Source organism: Chrysochloris asiatica, unplaced genomic scaffold (assembly GCF_000296735.1).
Source record: "Chrysochloris asiatica unplaced genomic scaffold, ChrAsi1.0 scaffold00116, whole genome shotgun sequence".
Taxonomy (NCBI): Eukaryota; Metazoa; Chordata; class Mammalia; order Afrosoricida; family Chrysochloridae; genus Chrysochloris; species Chrysochloris asiatica.
The window spans coordinates 7964753-7985941 of NW_006408634.1; the positions used below are offsets into that span (position 1 = coordinate 7964753).

The 21189-nt window shown below is 50.6% G+C and overlaps 1 protein-coding gene across 1 annotated transcript in view; it reads left to right on the forward strand.

Moving 5' to 3' along the window:
- The window catches only part of LIG1 (ligase I, DNA, ATP-dependent), a 42623-nt gene that overhangs the window by 7228 nt on the left and 14206 nt on the right, over positions 1-21189 (forward strand). Inside the window, exons 5-19 of the mRNA XM_006868226.1 lie at positions 544-642; positions 4641-4739; positions 5442-5561; positions 6089-6164; positions 10110-10190; positions 10709-10765; positions 11460-11632; positions 13472-13638; positions 14241-14317; positions 14593-14684; positions 14913-15012; positions 15826-15911; positions 16445-16560; positions 19034-19129; positions 20715-20825. Of these exons, the coding sequence (XP_006868288.1) occupies positions 544-642; positions 4641-4739; positions 5442-5561; positions 6089-6164; positions 10110-10190; positions 10709-10765; positions 11460-11632; positions 13472-13638; positions 14241-14317; positions 14593-14684; positions 14913-15012; positions 15826-15911; positions 16445-16560; positions 19034-19129; positions 20715-20825 (1550 nt within the window). The remainder of the gene's footprint in view (positions 1-543; positions 643-4640; positions 4740-5441; positions 5562-6088; positions 6165-10109; positions 10191-10708; positions 10766-11459; positions 11633-13471; positions 13639-14240; positions 14318-14592; positions 14685-14912; positions 15013-15825; positions 15912-16444; positions 16561-19033; positions 19130-20714; positions 20826-21189) is intronic.

Consider the following 21189-nt stretch of genomic DNA (forward strand, 5'->3'; position numbering starts at 1 on the left):
GCATTTCCAAGGCTGTCATATTTATGGAAGCAGACTGCCTCCTTTCTCCTAGGGAGAAATACTATTAGGCCGGCTCTCACCTGAACACCTGGCTTACTATGGGGAAACCTCTGGGCAGCTGCGTAAATGTGAGTCTCAGACTTCCCTAGCCAAGGGACAAGTGAGTGGGGTGTTTCAATGTCGGCTTACCCTGTCAGCTGTTGATTGAGGACTGCTCCTGCCACTTGTGGCTTCCTGAGGATCAGGAAACACTGAGTTGGCAAGATTCTAGGGATGTTGGACTCGGGATGTCACACTGTGGGTTATGTTACATCATGATCAGCTTTGGGGAGAAGGTAGATAAAGGTGAGTGAGGTGCAGAGAGGTTAGGCAGCATGCTCAAGGTCACCCAGTCAGGAAGCAGCAGAACTGGAAGGACAAGGCCTATGTGGGGCGCAGTGCGTTTGAGCAGGTGGCAAAGGCCAGAGGCCTGTGCCTTCTCAGGACCGACTAGTGAGGTGGGCGGACAAGCAGTCAGCCTCACTGAAGTCTTTTCCTCCCCAGCTCGGAAGCAGCTCCCAAAACGGAAAATTCCAGATGTCTCAGAAGAGCAGAGTGAAGACAAGGAAAGAGACGCCAAGAAGAAGAAGAAGGAGGAGGAAGGTGAGGGGTGAAAAGGAAAGCAACGTGTGTGTGTGTGTGTGTATGTGCATCTGAAACTCACTGGTTTGATGCCTGCATCCATGAACCCCTGCATGTTAGCCACAATTCCACATACCAACACAGGAATTTTTGTCATAAGTGCATTTTAGAATGAGTTCATTTGGCAATTTGGTATTAATTTGTGGACAGTTTTCTGTTTTTATCTTCTATCTTTACATTTATTTTATGGGAAATATTTTACTACAAGTGATTTCTTTCCCCTGGTAAATTTTACCACAGAGAATAGCTTCCTAATCTGTCTTGGTTCACAACGTCCTTTGTCTCTTAGTCGTTATCTTTTTTGGTTTTGGGAGGTTGGTTCCTAAGTTTTGTTTATTAAGCAATTATGTCTAAATAATTATTTATGTTTTGACCATTTTGGCATTTGAAGAAAATAGTACACATGGACCAATCAGAAAGATAGCATTTTATTACATTCTTGTTCAAGTTGCTGTCAAGTTGATTCTGACTCCCAGTGACCCCATATGTGTCAGAGTAGAACTGTACCCCGTAGGGTTTTCAGTGGCTGATGTTTTAGAAGTGGAACTCCAGGTCTTTTCTCCCAATGCATCTCTGGGAGAATTTGAACCTCCAGTTGTTGGGTTAGCAGCCGAGCACATTAACCGTTATACCACAGAACCATGATTACCAACTATGGGATATGTGTGCCTTCTGGGCGCTGCACACACCCTGAAAAGTACCACTCCTGTTTCCTGTTTGATGTTGACATCAGCAAGAGGAATACTTTATACCAAAGCACCCACTGAAAACCCAGCTTTGCCATGCCAGGACTCATTGAAAGACGTGTCCTAATGGTACCTCGAGCTAGTAGTTCAGTGTCCAGCAGGTGTCACTGGGGCCCTCTTGAAAATGTGAACTATCTCCCAGTGCCCCATGGGAATCACAGCTGTCAAGCTTTGATCATTTGGGGCTCCAGGTGTGGTGCTGTTAGAGTATGTACTGGACTGTGTAGTCGGGTTGAACTATAAATTTGGTGATTTAAATCCATTAGCCACTCTGGAAACCCTATACAGAGTTGCTATGTGTTGGAACTGATTTGATTACACTTAGCAAACAACAATGAAATTATAAAGGAACCCTGGTGCGGCAGTGGGTTAAGCTTTGGACTGCTAACCTAAAGGTTGGAGGTTTGAACCCACCAGCTGCTCTGCGGGAGAAGGATCAGGCATTCTGCTCCTGTAAAGATTTGTTGTTAAGTGTTGTCAAGTTGGTTCTGACCCATAATGACCTTGTATAGGATTTCCAAGGAGCAGCTGGTGAGTTTGAACCGCCGACCTTGCTTATCCTACAGCACCACTCCAGGACTCCTGATTTTTTACTAGGATTCAATTTTCAGTTTCCTGAACACATTTGAACTTGCTCGAGGTTTATTTCATTTTGGCAATTGTCAGTTCTAACCCGTTGGGATGTATGGGGGCCTTATTTCTACTAAAGGCAAATGTTTTCCCCAAGTTACTTTTTGCAGTTTTCACCGTTATCCTAAAAGCTTGATTTTTCCAGCAGTTTTTAAAAAAAAGTGGTAAGTTATATGCATTCTAAAGCTTTTAAAATTCTGTGCTGGGGTGAATGATTTTTAAATGTTTATAAGGAAAGACTGGTGGCTTGTATTAATTTCATTTCTCTGTTGCTCATGCTAACAGAATATTGCACACATGTATGCGTGCGCAAACACATGCGTGTGCACTCACATGCACACGTACACATATACTTATGTGTACACACCCATGCATGCAAATCATATGTGCACAGACTCGTGTATATATGCACACACGTATCCACATGTGATCAAGTGTGCACATACAGATTCATGTATATAAGCACGTGTACCACACCATATGAACACATTCATGCACGTACATAGTCATGCACGCAACACTCCTGCACACATGCACACTCATGCATGTACATGCTCATGTATGCAGCCATTCATGTATGTAGATACTCATGTGCACACGCACATACTCATATATGCACACACATATCCAGTTGTTCTACAGGCACACTTGATTGGTAGAATAAAAGCCAAATATAAACGCACAGTGAGATACCATTCCCTACCCACTCAGATGACTATTATCAAAGACTCAGAAAATAACAAATCTTGTGAGGACGTGGAGAAACAGGAGCCCTCGGCCATGGCTGTTGGGAAGTGTAAAATGGTGCGCGGGCTGAGGAACACATTGTGGTAGTTTCTCAACAAGTTAACTGTGCTGTTGTTAGGTGCCGTCCAGTTGGCCTTAACAGGATGAGGTACTGCCCAGTCCTGTGCTGTCCTCACCGTGCTTGCTATTTGAATCTGTTGTTGCGGTCACTAGCAGTCCATTTCTTAGAGGGCTATCCTCTTTTTCACTGACCCTCTATTTCACCAAGCATGCTGTCCTTCTCGAGGGACTGGACCCTCCCGTTGCCATGTCCGAAGAACGTGAGATCGTGCTCGCCATCCTCGACTCTAGGAATTCTGGAGCCAGATATTCCACTCCTAGGTATACGAGTGGGCGCCCAAAAGTTCTTGGAAGAAGGGAATGAAAAGAGAATTGACGCTTTGTACGAATTTTTGGAAGCGCCCTCCCATATCCCCAGGAGCTGCACACCAGTGTTCACAATAGCCAAAAGGCGGAAGCACCCCAAGTGTTCATCGGCAGATGAGTTGTTGTTGTTAGGTGCCATTGAGTCAGTGTTGATTCACAGCAGCCCTGGGCACAGCAGAACAAAACACTGCCTGGTCCGGCTCCAGTCTCAGAATCGTTGCTACATTTGTCCCCATCGCTGCTGCCAGTATGCCAATCCATCTCACTGGGGATCTTCCTCTTTTTCTCCAGCCCTCCATTTTATCAAACATGATATCCTTTTCAAGGGATTGGTCCCCCCTGATAATACATCCAAAGTGTGAGAGACGAAGTATGGCCGTCCTGGCTTCCAGGAAGCATTCTGGCTGTATTTCTTCCAACACAGATCTATTTGTTCCTTTAGCAGTCCGTGGTACTTTTTAAAAATTCTCCAATGCCATAGCTCAAATGCTTCAAGTCTTCTACGGTCAACAAAATGTGATATACTAAAACCTGTGAAAGTTAAAACTGTATAAGGCGGAAACCTGTCAGAAAAACAAAACTCAAATCGTTTCCACTAATACAAATGATGGAAAAGCAAAGTGATGGCAGAAATTCTGCGAGGTCCAGAAAAGCAAGGCAGTCCTGTCGAATTCAGGTTCTCACAGATACCAAAACAAGCCCACTGCCGTCAAGTTGATTGTAAGTCATAGCAATCCTACATACAGACTAGAGTTGCTCCCTAGGGTTTTTGAGGCCGTATGTCTGCATGGGAGCAAACCGTGACCCGTGGGTTTGAATTGCTGACCTTTTAGTGGACAGCCCACTGCTTGGCCTGGCACCACCAGGGCTCCATGGATCTCCATCTGGTGGAATAGGATTCATCCATAAAGACAAAGGGAATTCTAACAGGCTGCAGCGTCGATGAGCTTTGAAAACATGCTGAAGGGAAGATGCCCAACACAAATGAATAAACGCCATCTGACGGCCCCTGTCTGATCTAGAGTTAAGCAGAGAAAGAAGAGTCAAGGTGTCTGTGGGCTGGGCAAAGAGAAAAGGTGGTGGTGTTGAGTTGGTTCCAACTCATAGTGACCCTGTACAGGGTTTCCAAGGTGCAACTGGTGAGTTTGAATGCAGACCTTGTAGTTCAAACTGACCTTGCAATCCATTGCGTTATCCCACAGTGCCACACCAGGACTCAGTTGCTAAAGGGGCAGAAAGTTGCTGTTTTGGGTGATGAAGAAAGAAAATAAGGACTGGACTGTAAAAAGTCAAAATAACATACTTAATAAAAACCCTTTAAGTTTTGTTTTTTTTTTAAAGAAAAGAGGAACAAATAGGGGCAGATGGTTTCAGGATTTTGCTCTCTGACTTTTCTGTCTGCAGAAGCAGAAAGCCCAAACGAAAGCCTCACAGGACCCGATGTGACCAAAAAGAGGGAAGAAGGCGAGGACCAGCCCGCAGCGTCCCCTAAATGCCGTAAGAGTTCCGGTGAGTTTCTGATCTTCCCCCCACACCCTGACTCTGATTTCCTGGAGTCCTGGTGTGGTGCTTCAGGATAATGCGCTAACCAAAAGGTCAGCAGTTCAAACCCACTGACCACTTTTTAGAAACCCTAGACAAGGTCACTTTGAGTCGGACCTGACTCGATGGCACTTAACAACAAAAATAGGATTTTCTAGGCTGTCATCGTCCCTGGAGCGGACCCTCAAAGCCACTGGATGGTTAGCAGCTGAGCACTTAACTGTACCACCACCAAGGTTTCTTAGGTGTAAGAGAAATGCTATGAATTGTGGAGCGGTTACTGATTGAGTTTGGCCACACAGCCAAGTTACCGGTGTTTAGAGATGATAGTTGCCTTCATAGGCAAGAGAACACCTGCACCTGAGTGTCCCATGAGCCCCCTGTGTTAGAAACCACGGCTAGTGGGTTTGAACCGCTTACCTTTCTGTTATTTGCCAAATGCTTAACCACTCCACCACCAGGGCTGCTGGTTATTATGGTAATGAGGCAATCTGAACCTAGGAAGTGTCTTGGTCAGTCTCTTCTGAGATTCACAATGAGCAGATATGGAGGAAGAGAGATGCACAGCACCTGAAAATGGCCCCGGAGCAGGGGTGTGGCTCTCTCTTCCTCCATATCCTCCTTGAATTGGAAACAATTCTGTGTTATAGTCTGACTTTGTCCCTGTAGAAACCGAGACCCCAGCAGAAAGCATCTCAGAGCCTGTGGCAGATGTGAAGAAGGGACCCAAGGAGGGAAACCCGGACAAGCCCCCTGCCAAGCCTTCCAAGACGATCAGCAGTTTCTTCAGTGAGTCTCCCTCCCCACCCGGCTCCCAGCTCCTAGCTGAGTAGAGTTGCTCCATGGGGTTTCCAAGGCTGGGACCTTTCAGAATCAGAGCGCCAGACCTGTCTTCTGAGATGCTCTGAGTGGGTTTGAACCACCGATGTTGGGTAGCGGGTCCAGCATGTGGCCATTTTCAGCAACCCCAGATTCTAAAGCAAGATCGTGATACAGTTAGTTGCAGTTCTGACTCGGGGCACCCCAATGTGTGCAGAGTAAACCTGCACTCCCTGAGTTTTCCAAGGCTGGGAACTTTTGGAAGCAAAGCACCAGGCCTGTCTTCTGAGATGCCTCTGGGTGGATTTGATCCACTGACCTTTGGTTAGTAAGTGGAGCGCTCAGCCTTTCACACTCCCCAGGAACCCCTTTTTCTCGAACATGCTCCAAGTCCCTCCTGGCTTCCTGCCATCTCCTGAGTGTAGGGACGGTGCTGGGTGGAGAGGGTTAGGAGCAATCAGGAGAAAGGACACACGATTTCCTGGCTTCATCCCCAGCCCCCCGAAAGCCGGCCACCAAAAAAGAAGAGAAGACAGAGGGGCCAGGTGCTCCGGAAGAAGAGGAGACGGATGGGTAAGTCAGTTTCGGGTCTGCCCGCTTTTCTCTGTTCCCGTGACTTCAGCCCCAGCTCAGGCTGTTGCCTCTGGCAGGACGGGGCAGTGTGGTGGTGAGTCACTGCTCTCCAGTTCGTACTAACACACAGCAGTCTCATGTGACAGTGGGGAACCACCCCACGGGATCCTCAGAGCTCTCATCTTACGGGAGCAGATCCAGGCCTTTTCTCCCATGGTGCCATTGGGTGGGTTTGAACCTTCCGGTTAGCAGCTAATTGCTCAACCGTTTGTGCCACTGGAGGTCCTTAACACCACTCTAAACCAAAAACCGATGCATATGAATTAACTGTGTCAGCGAAGAACATGAAAGTACCTTGGACTGCCAGGAGAACAAATCTGTCTTGGAAGAAGTACAGACAGAATGCCCCCTAGAAACAAGGGTGGCGAGACTTTGCTGCTTGTGCTTTGGGCATGTCGTCAGGAGGGTCCCATCCCTGGAGATGGGCATCATGCTTGGTCAGGTGGAAGGTCATTATGAAGGAGGAAGCCTCTCATTGAGATGGATGGACACAGTAGCTGCAACAATGGGCTTAAATGTACGAGTTGTGAGGTGATGCAGGGCTGGGCGGGGTTTCCCCGTGTTGTGTACAGAGGGTCACTGTGAGTCGGAACCGACTCCAAGATCCAAACTCACGGCCACTGAGTTGATCCCAACTCAACGGCCCTGTAACACAGAGTGGAACTGCCTCATAGGGTTCCCAAGACTGGTAATGTTCATAGAGGCAGACTTTCTCCTCTTTCTCCTGCTGAGTGGTGGTGGGTTCGAACCTACAACCTTTGAGTTGAACCATTTTACTACCAGGGCTCCTTTGTCAAGAATACGTTGTCATTGTTAAGTGTTACAGAGTTGGTTCCGACTCATAGCGACCCTGTGTAGGGTTTCCGAGTAGCAGTTGGTTTGAATTTGGGTTTGAACTTCCGGCCCTGTGGTTCACAGTCCAGTGCTGATCTTGCAGCGCCGGGATATACTAGAGAGTGTGTCCTTTTGAGTTTCTGGGTCACATTTGGCCTCTGCTGTGAAACCAGTCCAGGGGGTGCTTTGCTTGTCCCTTCTCTCTAGTCTCCTCCAGGCACCCCTTTCAGTCTGACACTCACCTGGCCCAGAGAGCTCCACCTGACACGCAGAGTTGAGCCTGCCCCTCTAATGGCCCCCCAGCATTCCCAGGGCATCATCTAAGCCCCTTCATCCTCTGACTCCTGCCCACCTCCTATTCAGACTCCTCTGTTCCTGTCCTACTGAACTCAGATCTAACTACACTCAGAAAGCCAGCGGACATATCCACCCTGTGCTAAACTTCACTGAGCACCTCCCTGCCACCCACCTTGCTGGGGGTGGGCCACTCCAGCCTCTTCTCCCTGCTCTGGGCTTCTGGTTGCTCTCAGTGACTGGGGCCATGGGGCACTGAATAGGTTGTTCATTCATTCATTGTCATGTACTGTCCAGTCGATTCTGACTCATATGACAGAGTAGAACCACTGAATAATAATAATAGTTACCACTGGGAAACCAGTTGTGTTTCCCAGGTGATCATCTTTACAGAAGCAAGGTCGTTCTCCCAAGGATCCTCTCTCTGGGTAGTAGGTTCAAGCCGCTAACATTTCAGTTAACAACAAAGCGTTTACCCACTGTGATACCAGAGCTGCTATACACCATGTGTAAGTGCACTGTCATTGTGCTTAGAAGGGATGATGTCTCAGCCAATTACATGTCACTGGAGGTTTGGTGAAGGTTTGGTGAATAAACAGGCACATGGATGTAAAAAAACACTCTACAAAACAGTAAGGTCAGGCCCCAATCTAGGCCCATCTGGGACTCCACAATACAGGGTGGGCTCCTCAAGGCTCTACTTACCTAGTTTCATGTCAGTCTCCTCCTCGCTCCCTGTTGTTGGGTGTCATCAAGTCAATCCTGGCTCAGAATGACCAAAGGAGAACTGTCCTGCAGGATCCTGTCAGGTCTGGGGGTATCAGGTCTGGGGGTGGGTCCACACTGCCAGCCTTTCCTTAGCAGTTGGGCTGCTGATCTGTGCACCCCCAGGGCTCCCTGATGCCTGATGTAAGAGAATAAAGCAGAGAGAAGGAGCAGGAATCTGAGGAAGAGGCTTAATGGAAATGAAGGAGTGATCTGCCATGGGGAAAGATGGTTTCCGATGCTGGGGACACCATTGTCTGGGCTCTGAGGTGGGAGTGTGTTTGGGGATGTCCAAGGAGTAGCATGAAGGCCGGTGTGGCTGGACGAGAAGGGGACAAAGGGGAAGGTGGGGCTAGAGAGGGGACAGGAGCGGTATGTGGGAGCACTGCCGTTGTTAGGTTTAGTTTAATAAGCCCATTGTAGCCACTGCCATTCCATCATATTCAGGGATTTCCTTTTTCACTGAACGCTCTATTTCAGCATGGTATCCCACTCCGGGGACTGTCCTTTCTTAATAACCAGTGGAATGTTGTTGTGTGCCATCGAGTCTGTTCGGACTCATAGCGACCCCATATAGCAGCTGGTGGGTGTGAATCACTGATGTGCGGTTAGCTGTCCAGTGCTGATCCTACAGCGGCCCACCAGGACTCCAACCACTAGATCGGGTTAGACGCACAGCCTCTTCTGCAGAGCGGGCTCTAGAAAACATTCAGGTTATGTCCCTGTGCTCCAGTCACTCAGAAAAAGACCAAACCTAGTGACCCTGTAGGACAGAGCAGAACTGCCCCACTTGGTCTCAGACTGTAAAGTGTGACAGAAACAGACAGCCTCATCTTTCTCCTGCCCAGTGCCTGGTGAGTTCAAACCACTGACCTTGTTATTAGCAACCCAACACTTAACCTGCTGTACCACCCTGGCTCCAGTGACCCGGGTCCTTTTCTGTTCCTCATGCTTGTCCAGCATATGTCCACCTCAGGGCCTTGGTCCTGTCTGTTCCCTTTGTCTGGAATGCCCTTTCCTCTGCTCTCTCTGCTGCTCAGACCCCATGTCAGTCTGCCCAGTCGTCTCCTCAGGCGTCTCCCCCAGGCTTCTCCTCAGGTTTCTTCCCTCGCTTCTCCTCAGGCCCCTCTGACGTTGCCCCCACCACCACCCTCGCTCCCTGTGCTTGGCTTTATTTTGTTTACCAAAACTATTTTTAAAAAACAAAACAAAAAAGACACACCTAGAGTCCTGGTGTGGCACTGTAGGATCCACACTGAACTGCTAACAAGAAGGTCAGCGGTTTAAACTTACCAGCCGCTCCTTGCTAGGAGTCGGAACTGACTCGACGGCGCTAACAACAACAAGCTAAACTGTAGGTCAGGAGACTTTCCATTCACTCCTGGACCTTGAGCCTGGTACAGAGTAAATGCAAAATCCAAACCTGGTGTGGCACTGTGGACAATGCACTGGACCGTGAACTCTGAGCCACAAGGCCGGTGGTTTGAACTCAGCAGCTGCTCCTCAGAAACCCCACACAGGGTCACGATGAGTTGGAACCGACTCAGCAACACTTAACAACAACAAACCTTTTACTGTCAATTGGGTGCAGGTTCACAGAACAGATTGTTGTCCATTCAACAACACGGATACATTGCGCTTCGTGTAACGGATTGCTGTCACCACAATGGAACCCTATGTACCCCACTTCCTCCTGTAGTTTCCATTTTCATTCTTCCCCTTTTCCTAACCCTTCTGAACCTTGTCCTGGGACACATGCTGCCCTTTTGGTCTCAGATGGTTGGATAGAAAGTGCATGAGCCTCCCTAATGTTTTTGTGATCTGTATAGACAGGATCGCCAGGCTTCTCTTTTGCGGTGCCACTGGGTAGATTAGAACCACTGACCTCTATCTCTAAGCTAGTAGTCAAGTGCTCAGTAAACCATAGCAGGAGGAAGGCACTTTCTGTGACCCACACAATGAGCCTATTTAATCTCCTTTTTGTCTTTCTAGGCCCCTGGACCCAGCCTGCTACAATCCTGCCAAGAACAACTATCACCCCGTTGAAGATGCCTGCTGGAAACCCGGCCAGAAGTGAGGCTCCCCCATCCCGGCAGTCTCACCACAGCCACCTCTCTAGTTACAAGTGGTCAAATCCCTCGTCCTGTTTTGGGGGAAATAAGCAGCTGCTTCTGTTCAGTGGGAGAGAGAGATGGCTGTCAGCTTCTGTAAGCTTTCACAGCCTTGAAGACCCTACGAGACATTTCTACCCTGCTCTGCGGGGTCGCTGTGAATTGGGATTCACTCAATGGTAGTGGGTTTGGGGCATACACGAGGGGGCTTCAAAAAGTTTGTGGTAAAGTTCCACTGGATCTTTCACTTCCATTTTTCCACCAACTTTTTGAAGTCACCTCCGTCTAGTGGAGGGAGCCCTGGTGGCGCAGTGGTGAAATGCTCTGCTGCTCACCACAAGGTCTGCAGTTTGAACCCACCAGCTGTGATCTTTACAGAAGCAGACTTGCATGCATTTGGGCTTCAGCAAGTCTGCCACGGAGTGGGGTGTGGGCTTGGGAGGGGAGGGAAACTGCCCCAGAGCCCTTTCCCTTCCTCAGGGTCCCCTATCTGGCCGTGGCCCGGACCTTTGAGAAGATCGAGGAAGTTTCTGCTCGGTATGTGAGTGGGCCTGCTGGGGTGGGGGTGGTGTGGGATGGTGTGGGGAGGGGGCCGTCATTGCTCTGTGCCTCATGTGGCATGTAACAACAACCACCACCATCATTGACATCAAATAGCCTTTTTTTCGTTAAATATTTTTTTATTTTCATGAAAATGCTCATGTAAACAACGAATCACATGCCAGTTCAACCCTTTTCCATGTGTCCAATGTAGTGATGTTGACAGCATTCTTAAGTTGGGCAGCCATTTCTTGGCCCTCTTTTCCACACTGTGTAACATAAACCCCCTACCTTCTAAGAAGATTGCCTTTGGACTTGGCACCAAATTTCCCTCCCAACCAAACCAGCAAACCAAACCAGTTGCCATAGAGCTCTTTCCACCTCTTGGCACAGTCACATGTGTGAAGGCAGACTGTGCTCCTTGAGGATTTTGAGGCTGTGACCTTCTGGAAGCAGGTCACCAGGTCTTCCTTCTGAGGTGTCTCTGGGTGGGTTAGAAATGCCACCTCTTGTTGAAAAGTGGAGTCCTTAACTGTGCAACCTGGGAGTAAATGCTGTGCATGATGTGCCTGTGGCTCCAAGTCTTGAGCCTTGGAATGTACTAGAACCCTTTCACTTCTCTAGTCCCTGGTCCCACTTACATTATATCCTGAGGAACCCGGTCACCATACCTCCTGTCCCTTCCCTCCAGGCTCCGGATGGTGGAGACGCTGAGCAACCTGCTGCGCTCTGTGGTGACCCTGTCGCCTTCAGACCTCCTACCTGCCCTCTACCTCAGCCTCAACCTCCTGGGGCCGCCCCAGCAGGGTCTGGAGCTTGGCGTCGGTGACGGTGTCCTCCTCAAGGCAGTGGCCCAGGCCACAGGTGAGAAAGGGCTGTGGTGGAGAGATTCGAGAGGGAAGAGGGGCAGGTGGGGAGGGTCTGTGAGGTGATGGTGGGACAGGCTCAGGGTCCTGGCAAAACCAAACCAGTGACACTAAGAGGGGTCTTCAAACAGTGCGTGGGGAATTTCATTATCTTTCAGTTACATTTGTCCACAGACTGTTTGAAGGTCGTTGGTGTGTGTACATGTTGTTGTTGTGAAGTGTACGTGTTCGCATGGGTAAATATCAAAAGCAGACCCATTGCTATCCAGTTGGCTCTGACTCAGTTTGTCTGTTTTCAGGGACCCACCTACTCTGATACGACCTTGTTCACTTAACTGGTAACATCTGCTAAGACCCCTATTTAAGACCCCTTTTTAGGTCGCTGTCTTCGTTCTTGGTTGTTGAATATTTTCAAGTCAGTTCCAACTCAGAGCGACCCTGTATAGGGTTTCCAAGGCGCAGCTGGTAGGGTAGAACCGCCAGTCTCATGAATAGCAGTCCAGTGCTTACCCTCCAGCACCACACCAGAACACCTGTTCGTTCTCTAGTGCTGCTGTAATAGAAATACCACAGGTGGACGCCTTTTAACAAACAAAATTTATTCTCCACAGCTTGTTGTTAAGTGCCATTGAGTCGGTTCCAACCCCATAGTGACCCTAGATAGGGTTTCTGAGGAGCAACTGTGAGCTTGAACCATCGACCTTGCTGTTCAAACCGACTTTGCAGTGCAGCGCATTAACCCACAGCGCCACACCAGGACTCCTTTCTCACAGCTAGGAGGCTAAACGTCCAAACTCCGAGTGCCGGCTCTCGGGGAAGGCTTACTTCTCTTTGTCGGCTCTGGAGGAAGGCCCTTGTTTCCTTTCAGCATCGGTAGACCCAACATTCCTGGAAGGTCTCCATGCATCTAGGCACCAGTCTTCCTCTGGGTCTAGGATCTAGGAGCTTCACAGTACAGGGCCCCAAGTCTACAGTCCCTTCCCTCCCACCTCTTCTTTCTTGGTGGTAGTAAGTCCCCTTGAACTCAGCTTGCCTATTTAAACTCTGAATATTTCAAAAGAGATGATTCAGGTTCCAGTCTAATCCTGGAGATTGCACTCAGCCTGGTGAGCGTCACAGAAGTGAGGGTTTACGGTACATAAAGGCTGCTCACGTCAGGTCACACGATGATGGAGAGAGTTAGCTCATCATGTGGGATTGCAGTCCTGGTGCAGCGCTGGACATTAAGCACTGGACTGCACATCGTAAGGTCGACCCATCAGACCCATCAGGCATTCTTGAGAGCCCTTTATAGGGTCACTGTGAGTCGGAACCAACTCAGTGGCACTTAACAACAGCATGGGATTAGTACACTTTAACAGTTTAAACCATTGAGAATTGTGGCCTGGTCAAGGTAGCACAAACCTTAGCTATCCCAGGCACGCTCACACCTACCGGACGGAGGACTTCCATATATTAGCCTCTCAGCACCTACATCACGGAGGCCAGTTTGGTAACGAGACATTTCAATGGAGAAACAAAATAAAAAACCAGTTGCTGGCCAACACTGTGTGTGTGTCAGAGTAGAGCTGTGCTCTGTGGGATTTTCAGGGCAGTGACCGTTCACAGGCACATCACCAGGCCTTTCTGCTGAGGTGCCTCTGTGTGGACTTGAACTGCCATACTTTCAATTAATAGTCAGGTGCTTGCCTGTTTGTCCACCCAGAGATTCTAGATGAGCCTTACGAATGGAGAGCCCAAGGGCCCAGCACCAGCCCACACAGCCTGGGGACCCCTGCCCAGGCTGACGAGAAGGACGACTCTCACCTCATTGCCCACCCTATCCCTTCTCCCCAAGGTCGGCAGCTGGAGTCCGTGCGGGCCGAGGCAGCTGAGAAGGGCGACGTGGGGCTGGTGGCCGAGAGCAGCCGCAGCACTCAGAGGATCATGCTGCCCCCACCTCCGCTCACCGCCTCCGGGGTCTTCGCCAAATTCCGAGACATTGCCCGGCTGGCAGGCAGCGCTGTGAGTGGGCGGGGTGGGTGACCCTGTGCGTGTGTCCTCAGGATGGACGGGAGCCACCACAGCACGTGTGTGACTGGCTACCTCCTGGCTTGACTGGGGTTGGATGTCTCCTCCCTGCTCTCAGGACAGGGAGCAATCTACGATCCAAACACTCAGTGCAGCTTCCTGAGTGGCACAGAGGTTAAAGCACTCCACTGCCAAACCTAAAGGCTGGTGGTTCAAACCCACCCAGTGGGCGGAATAAAAGCCTGGCAGTCTGCTTCTGTTTTTTTAGTGAAAGCCCCATGGTATCAGTGGATCTGCGCCCTGTAACCTTTCCACTGACTGCTTTCCCAGAAGTAGATCTCCAGGCCTTTTCTCTGAGGCATCTCTGGGTGGACTCAACCTCCATTCTCTCCGTTAGCAGCTGAGCCCATTAACCGCTTGCTCTACCCAGGGACTCCAGCACACCACAGGATTCTGTTACTACTGACCCTGGGAGGGGACAAGAGGAGAGCCGCAACCCCCTTTAACTGTGCTGAAAGCAAGGGGTGGCTCAGTTGTGGGAGGAAATGTGCCCTCTTCCCGCCAGCCCTTCACTGTTCGTCTCTGGCCTCTTACAGTCCACAGCCAAGAAGATAGACATCATCAAAGGCCTCTTTGTGGCCTGCCGTCACTCAGAAGCCCGATTCATCGCCCGGTGAGTGTGGGCCTGTGAGACCCAGATGGCTCTCAGTGAGGCAAGCAGGTCAGGGGCTCAGGCCTGGGGGTGGGGGATACAGGCTCCATCTCATGGTCAGTGTTCTGCTATGTAGCTTCTCAGCAACAGCAAAGATAAAGATTGTTCTGAATTTTGAGAAGAGGGTTCACTAAGAAGTGGGAGGCCCTTGAGTATGGAGAAGCCAGATGCAGACTGTAAGGTTAGAAAGGTGTGAACAAACCCATGACTCCTCTTCTTCCCCCTCTTCCTTCCAGGTCCCTGAGCGGCCGGCTGCGCCTTGGACTGGCCGAACAGTCGGTCCTAGCTGCCCTGGCTCAGGCTGTGAGCCTTACACCCCCTGGACAAGGTGAGTGCCATTGGCCAGTCTGGGGACCCATGACTCTAGTTAGCCAGGGTCCTTTTTTCTGGCCCCCTCCCTCAGTGACCCCATTCCTCAGGGTCCCTGCCTCCTCCTGTCCCCCACACCTTCCTCTCACTGGAAGCTACCTCCCTGTCCCCTTTCAACTACCCACTGTGGGATCCCAGGGTAGCTGAGCGGGTGGACCCAACTCAGCCTTGCTGGGTTCTTTCCTAGAATTCCCCCCAGCCGTGGTGGATGCTGGGAAGGGCAAGGCAGCGGAGGCCCGAAAGACATGGCTGGACGAGCAGAGTATGATCCTGAAGCAGACGTTCTGGTGAGTCTGGTGCAAGCGAGGGACCAGGCGGGTCTGGAGGGACAGGAGTGGGGGTGTGAATGATGAGGGATAGGATGCAGGAGGCACGGGGTGGGGTACTGAGCATGGGGTACAGATGGGCCAAGCATGGGGAGTGGAAGCTGTGGAGGCTTGTAGCTTGGGACTCAGAGCAAAAGAGCCAGGCTGGAAGGCTGAGTCACTTTGAGGGGCTGGGGGTACAAAGCACCAAGGAGCCGAGTGTGAGGGGTAGAGGCTGCCATGGCGGGCCAGGCCTGCTGGTGCTAGGGTGACAAGACTAGTTGGTTTGTGGCATGGGGTCGTGACAAAGATGAAGGAGATGACAGGCAGTGCAGGCAGTGATGGTGAGGGTCTGTGAGTTGACATGAGGAGATGCAGGAGAGGGCAATGGGCAGCCAAGAGACAGTGGCTATCCAGAGGGCCTGGCCAAGGTCAGTCCCTGGCAGTGGCCTTAGCTCTGTCTCTGTTGGAGTCCGGAAAGTACTGGCTCCGTGCCCCACCTTCTATCTCTGGAAGGTGGGTCCTGGCTTGTTCTAAAAAAATGTTGTTGTTTTTTTCATACATCCTTGAGTGGTTGGTTCTCATGTGCCCCCGGGAGGGGCAGTCACTGGTCTGATGATGGTGACAGAAGGAACTGAGTCGGGGAATAAACCATGCCAGAGTCTGGCTGATGGTTGTCGGGCCTGGGGATGAGAGACAGGGGGCAGAGGGGCCTGAGTGAGCCCAGGCTGCCGGGGGTGTGGTCAGACTCCAGAAAGAGCTTCCTCTTCTCTTCCCTCCTCTCGCCCCCACCAGCGAGGTTCCAGACCTGGACCGCATTGTGCCTGTGCTGCTGGAGCATGGCTTGGAGCATCTGCCCGAGCACTGCAAGCTGAGCCCAGGTACACCCCGGCCCTGCCTGTGCTCACACCCTGGCCTCTTACTGCCGAGCAGAAGCCCCTCCCACCTCTCCCGATGTTTCCTCTCCTGTATGGGGGGTGGGAGACTATACAGGTAGCCCTGGTGGCACAATGCTTAAGTGCTCAGCTGCTAACAGGAAGGTTGGTGGTTCCAACCCAGCAGCCGCTCTATGGGAGAAAGACGTGGCAGCCAGCCTCCTCAGACACAGAGCATTTCTGCTTCATCCTGTCGGGTCCCTGGGAACTGGGTCGTTGCTATGGTGACGGGTGGTTGTTTTGGCTTCATGATCCTCTGGTTAAATGCTCAGCTATTAACCCAAAAGTCAGTGGCTCCAACCCACCCAGCAGCCCCTGACACTCTGCTCCCTTAAAGATGAAAACCCTATGGGGCAACTCAGTAGTACAAGGTCACTGTGAACCCCAGATTAGTGATCTCTATCACACTGCCTCTCTCATTTATCACTTTCCCTTTGTTCCCCGCATCTCTCATAAAACTCCATTCTCTCCCCTCCTAGGGGTCCCCCTGAAACCAATGTTGGCCCATCCCACCCGGGGCGTCAGCGAGGTTCTGAAGCGCTTCGAGGAGGCAGCTTTCACCTGCGAATACAAATATGATGGGCAGAGGGCACAGGTAGGGGCGAGACCACACCTTCACCAAGCACAGGTCAGAGTGGGGCACAGGCTCTCACCTAGTACAGGTGGGGGGACATGTGCCTTTGCCAATCACAGATAGAGGTGGGCACTGTGTTGACCTGGTACAGATCGGGGTGGAGGGGACATGTCCCTTTGTTAAGCGTAGATAGGGGGACACGTGCCTTCACCAGACATGGAGAACTGGACAGCTGGACAAGGAGCAGCCAGAATGGACCTACCTGCTGCCTGCTTGGCCTGGCCAGTCTGCGCTGTAGCTTCTATCTCAGTGGGTGTGACATGACCACCTCAGCAGCCTCCCTAAAGATATCACTGTTGCTGAGGGCCGTGAAGGTGGTTGTGACTCAGGGACTCCAGGTGACAAGATTAGAACTGCCCCATGTGTAGGGTTTTCATGAACTTTAGTGGGCAAGCTGTGGTGGTGCAGCAGTCATAGCACTCGGCTGATAGCAGGTTGACGGTTCAAACCCACCATTTGCCTCTCGGGACAGAGATGCAGGAGTCTGCATCCATGCAAACCAACAGCCCCGGGAACCCGATGGGGCGGTTCTACTCTGTCCTTGAGGCTGGAATCGGCTCAACGACGGAGGAATAACAAAGTCAGCCCACTGCTGTGGAGCCGGTTCGGACTCCTAGCCACCCTCTAGGACAGAGTAGAACTGCTCCGTGGGGTTTCTGAGATGGTAAGCCTTATGGGAGCAGACAGCCACATGTGGCTGTTAGGTTTGAACAGCTGACCTCTTGGTTAGAGCTCAGTGCTTGCTGCCCTGTGCCACTAGGGTTCCTTAACAGGAATAGATAAATAAAATGTGATCCATTCAAACTAAAATACAAGGGGGCTCCAAAACAAGTTCGTTTGTGGAAAAAATCCTGTATCTTTTCATTCCTTTTATCCACGAGCATTTTGAAGCCCGCTCATCTTATTTAGCCATGGAGAGAGATGTAATCCTGAGGTACGCCACACACAGAGGGGCCTTGAACACATTTAGCTGAGTGAAGTCAGTCTGTCACAAAGGGACAAATACTGTGTGGTCCTACTTATGTAAGGTATCCAGAACAGGCAAATATGTAGAGACCAGCATTTATTAGTGGTCACCAGGGGTGGGAGGGAGCTCTGTTAACTGAGAGGTCAGTGGTTCAAACCCCCAGCCACGTTGAGGGAGAAGGGTGGCAGCCTCGGAAACACTGAGGGGCCGTTCTGCTCTGTCCTACGCGGTTACTGTGAGTCGGGATTGACTCAGCGGCAGTGCGTTTGGCTGGGAATCCTGTCAGGAACAGATCCCCAGGTCTTTTTTTGAGGAGACACTGGGCAGATTCGAACCAACAACTTAACTGTTGTGCCAGGAGGGCTCCTTTGCCTGAATATCCAGCTCCCCAAAGTCCTGACCCACAGCAGTGGGGGCTGAGGAAAGGGCTCCACTTGTGCCCGGCTGGTGGGTGTGGGAATGAGAACAGCCTCCTGGGTCATCCTCAGCACAGTTACACGTGTGTTCTATGACCCCGTGCTAGGCTGGCTCATTTGTCCTGGTGGGCAGCTGAGGACCATCGAGGCATTTGTCTCATGGGGAGTAAATAAGGAAAGCCTAGAGGGTATGTGTATATTCAGCACTGTGCCCCAGCTAAGAGCACTGGGGGTTATACGTGGATCGGATCTTAGAAATCCAAGTGTTGAGGAAAAAAATAAACCAAATGATTTACAGCAAGTGACAATGGTTTTTTTAAAACAACAACAACTATTTTCTTGGAGTTCTTGGAGGGTGCAAATGTGTAATATGCTCGACTGCTAACCAAAAGGTTAGATAGATGTCCATCCTGAGGTGCCACGAAAGTAGACCTCGCGGTCTACTTCTGAAAAATCAGCCACTGAAAACTCTGGAGCACAGTTCAGTGACTCACACTGGGCCAAGAGGCAAAATCGATTTGACAACAACGGAGAGAATGTAAGGCGGCCAAATTATTAAAGTAAAGAAATGGCAACAGTGCTGCTAGATCCAAAACCATGAGAATGTTCACACTTTGTAAAGGATGCAACCCTTGGCACTGAACAACTTTGTGGAGAAATTACTGAATGGGAACCTAAACTGCCATGTAATTCTTCACCAAAAACACTAATAGTATTTTTTAAATAGTAATGCAGGAATGAATAAATAAACAATAAAAACAAAAATAATTTATAGGGCTTAATAGCATTTGGGCAAATCCACAGATACGCACACAGCAAGACACTTTGTTTATGGGGCGGGAGGGGAAACAGGGATTATGGATAATGAAACAAAACTTGGGGAAGGTTCCCCACACACAGTGAGGAGACAATGCACTCAGGCCTCTGCACCATTCCTTCCAGAGTTTCTAGAACCTTCCGCCAGTGAGGTTGAGGTTCAGGGAGAAAGGTGGGCACCCTGGATTGTATGCAGCTCTGACTTCCTTTCTGTCTTGTGTTACACGGTGGCCAGATCCATGTTCTGGAAGGCGGTGAGGTGAAGATCTTCAGCCGGAACCAGGAAGACAATACCGGGAAGTACCCTGACATCATCAGCCGAATCCCCAAGGTGGGTGTCTTCCATGCCCACTCTGAGGGGGGCCGCAGTGACGGCTGTTGAGTCAGGAGTGGAGTGTGCGCGAGGCCTCCAGTGGCCGAGTACCTGCTCCCAGTGACTTGTGTTCACTTGCCATTGAGGTGGTTCCAACTGGTGGTGTGTTTTACCTCCTCCCAGGTTGAAGGCCTCATCTGCTAGCACTGTATCCGGCACCTTTTTCTTATGGTCCGTAGGGTTTTCACTGGTTCATTTTCTGAAGCAGATCACCAGGCCTTTTTTCCTAGTCTATCTTGGTCTGGACTCTGCCCACACGGGTGACCCTGCAGGCATGTAAAACACACAGTCACATGTAGCACCATAGCACGACACACTTGACAGGTGGCACAGCCCAAATCAAACCCATTGCTGACAAGTCAATTCTGACTCCTAGTGATCCTTTAGGACCGAGTAGAACTGTCCCCATAGGGTTTCCAAGGCTGACAATCTATACAGAAGCTGACTGCCACATCTTTTTCCTGTGGAGCAGCTGATGGTAGATTCAAGCCACCCACCTTTTGGTTATCAGCTGAGCGCTTATCCACTGCTCCACCAGGGCTCATACACAGTGGCTTAAGCTTGTCTTGTTTTTTCTCAGAGAAATCTGGAGGCGGGCGGAGCAAGGCCAGCCCAGCTGTGCAGAGCTGTGCTCTCAAACCAGCTTGCTCTGTCTCTCCTACACTGTCCTCCGCTGCTGGCTTTTCATCCCAGCACCTGCCCCCTTAGAGTCCCAGGACAGCAGCCACACCATCAGACAGGACAGAGGGACGGAGTTCCAGCTTCCAACCCCAGTGTCCCCGGACTCTAGCTCAGCTCATTGTCCAGCACTAGGTCCTGTGGTCACCCCAACTCAGGAGAGGCCAGAACAGCCTGAGGGAAGCTCGGCAGCTGCCACAGGCCCCTCCTGTGTGTGCTCATTTGCATGTATGTTGTTAAGTGCTGTCGACACTTGGTTTTGACTCATAGAGACCCTATGTGGGGTTTCTGAAACTGTAAATCTTTGCAGAAGCTACAGGTGAACTTGAAACGCCAACTTTGTGATTCGAAGTTCAGTTTACCCTACAGCGTAACCATGCTCCCATATATGATAGACATATAGCTCAGTAGGCTAAGCATGTGTGTGTGTGCATGTGTGTAAGCATAAGGTTAGCAGTTCAAGCTCACCTGCCGCTCCATGGAATACACAGGGTCACTATGAGTCCAAACCGATTCGATGGCACTAACGACAACGTATATGTGTGTCTACGTGTGTGTGTGAGCCATGGTGACATTGTAGGAGGAGTACTGTACTGCTAGCCACACGCTTGGCAGTTCAAACCCACCTGCCACTCTGACACTCTAGAACAGGCAAAACTAGCCAGTGGCTGCCAGGGAGCTGGCCAGTGGCTCCTCTCCCACATAGTCGTCGGGAAAGGGGGACAGGAAGAGAGCTGCCGTGCTCACCTCTGCTATAGTCAGCAGCTCTTGAGAACTGGGGAAAGAGAAGAGAGTGTTTCCTGTGTCTGTCTCTCGACCTCATCCTCCACCTCTCACTAGTCCTGCATCCCCCTTCACCTTTCAGATAAAACTCCCGTCTGCCACCTCCTTTATCCTGGACACTGAGGCTGTGGCTTGGGACCGGGAAAAGAAGCAAATCCAGCCCTTCCAAGTACTCACTACCCGCAAACGCAAGGTAGCCTTGGCCTTCCTTCACCACCACCTCATCCCTACCCCATTCTACCTCCTTTACCACTGTCCTTTCTCCCAGCCCACCTAGCCCACTGGTGTGGCCAAATGTTCAGAAAGGCTGAGTGTTCTTCGGGAGGCAATTGAGCCTTCAGCAAACTAGCTGCCACAGCTCCAGCCATCAAGTACTCATCCCAACATCCCAAGTAGAAAGTGGGAAGAGGGACTTTTCCCCTGCATTTCTATCTTTTTACTGTAGTGCCCGTAGCCTGCACACTTTGTGCTTCTCATTGACTGGAATTGTGTCATGTGACTACCACTAACTGCAAAGAATGTTAGGAAAGCCGGTCTCCAGCAGAGGGAGGTTATTG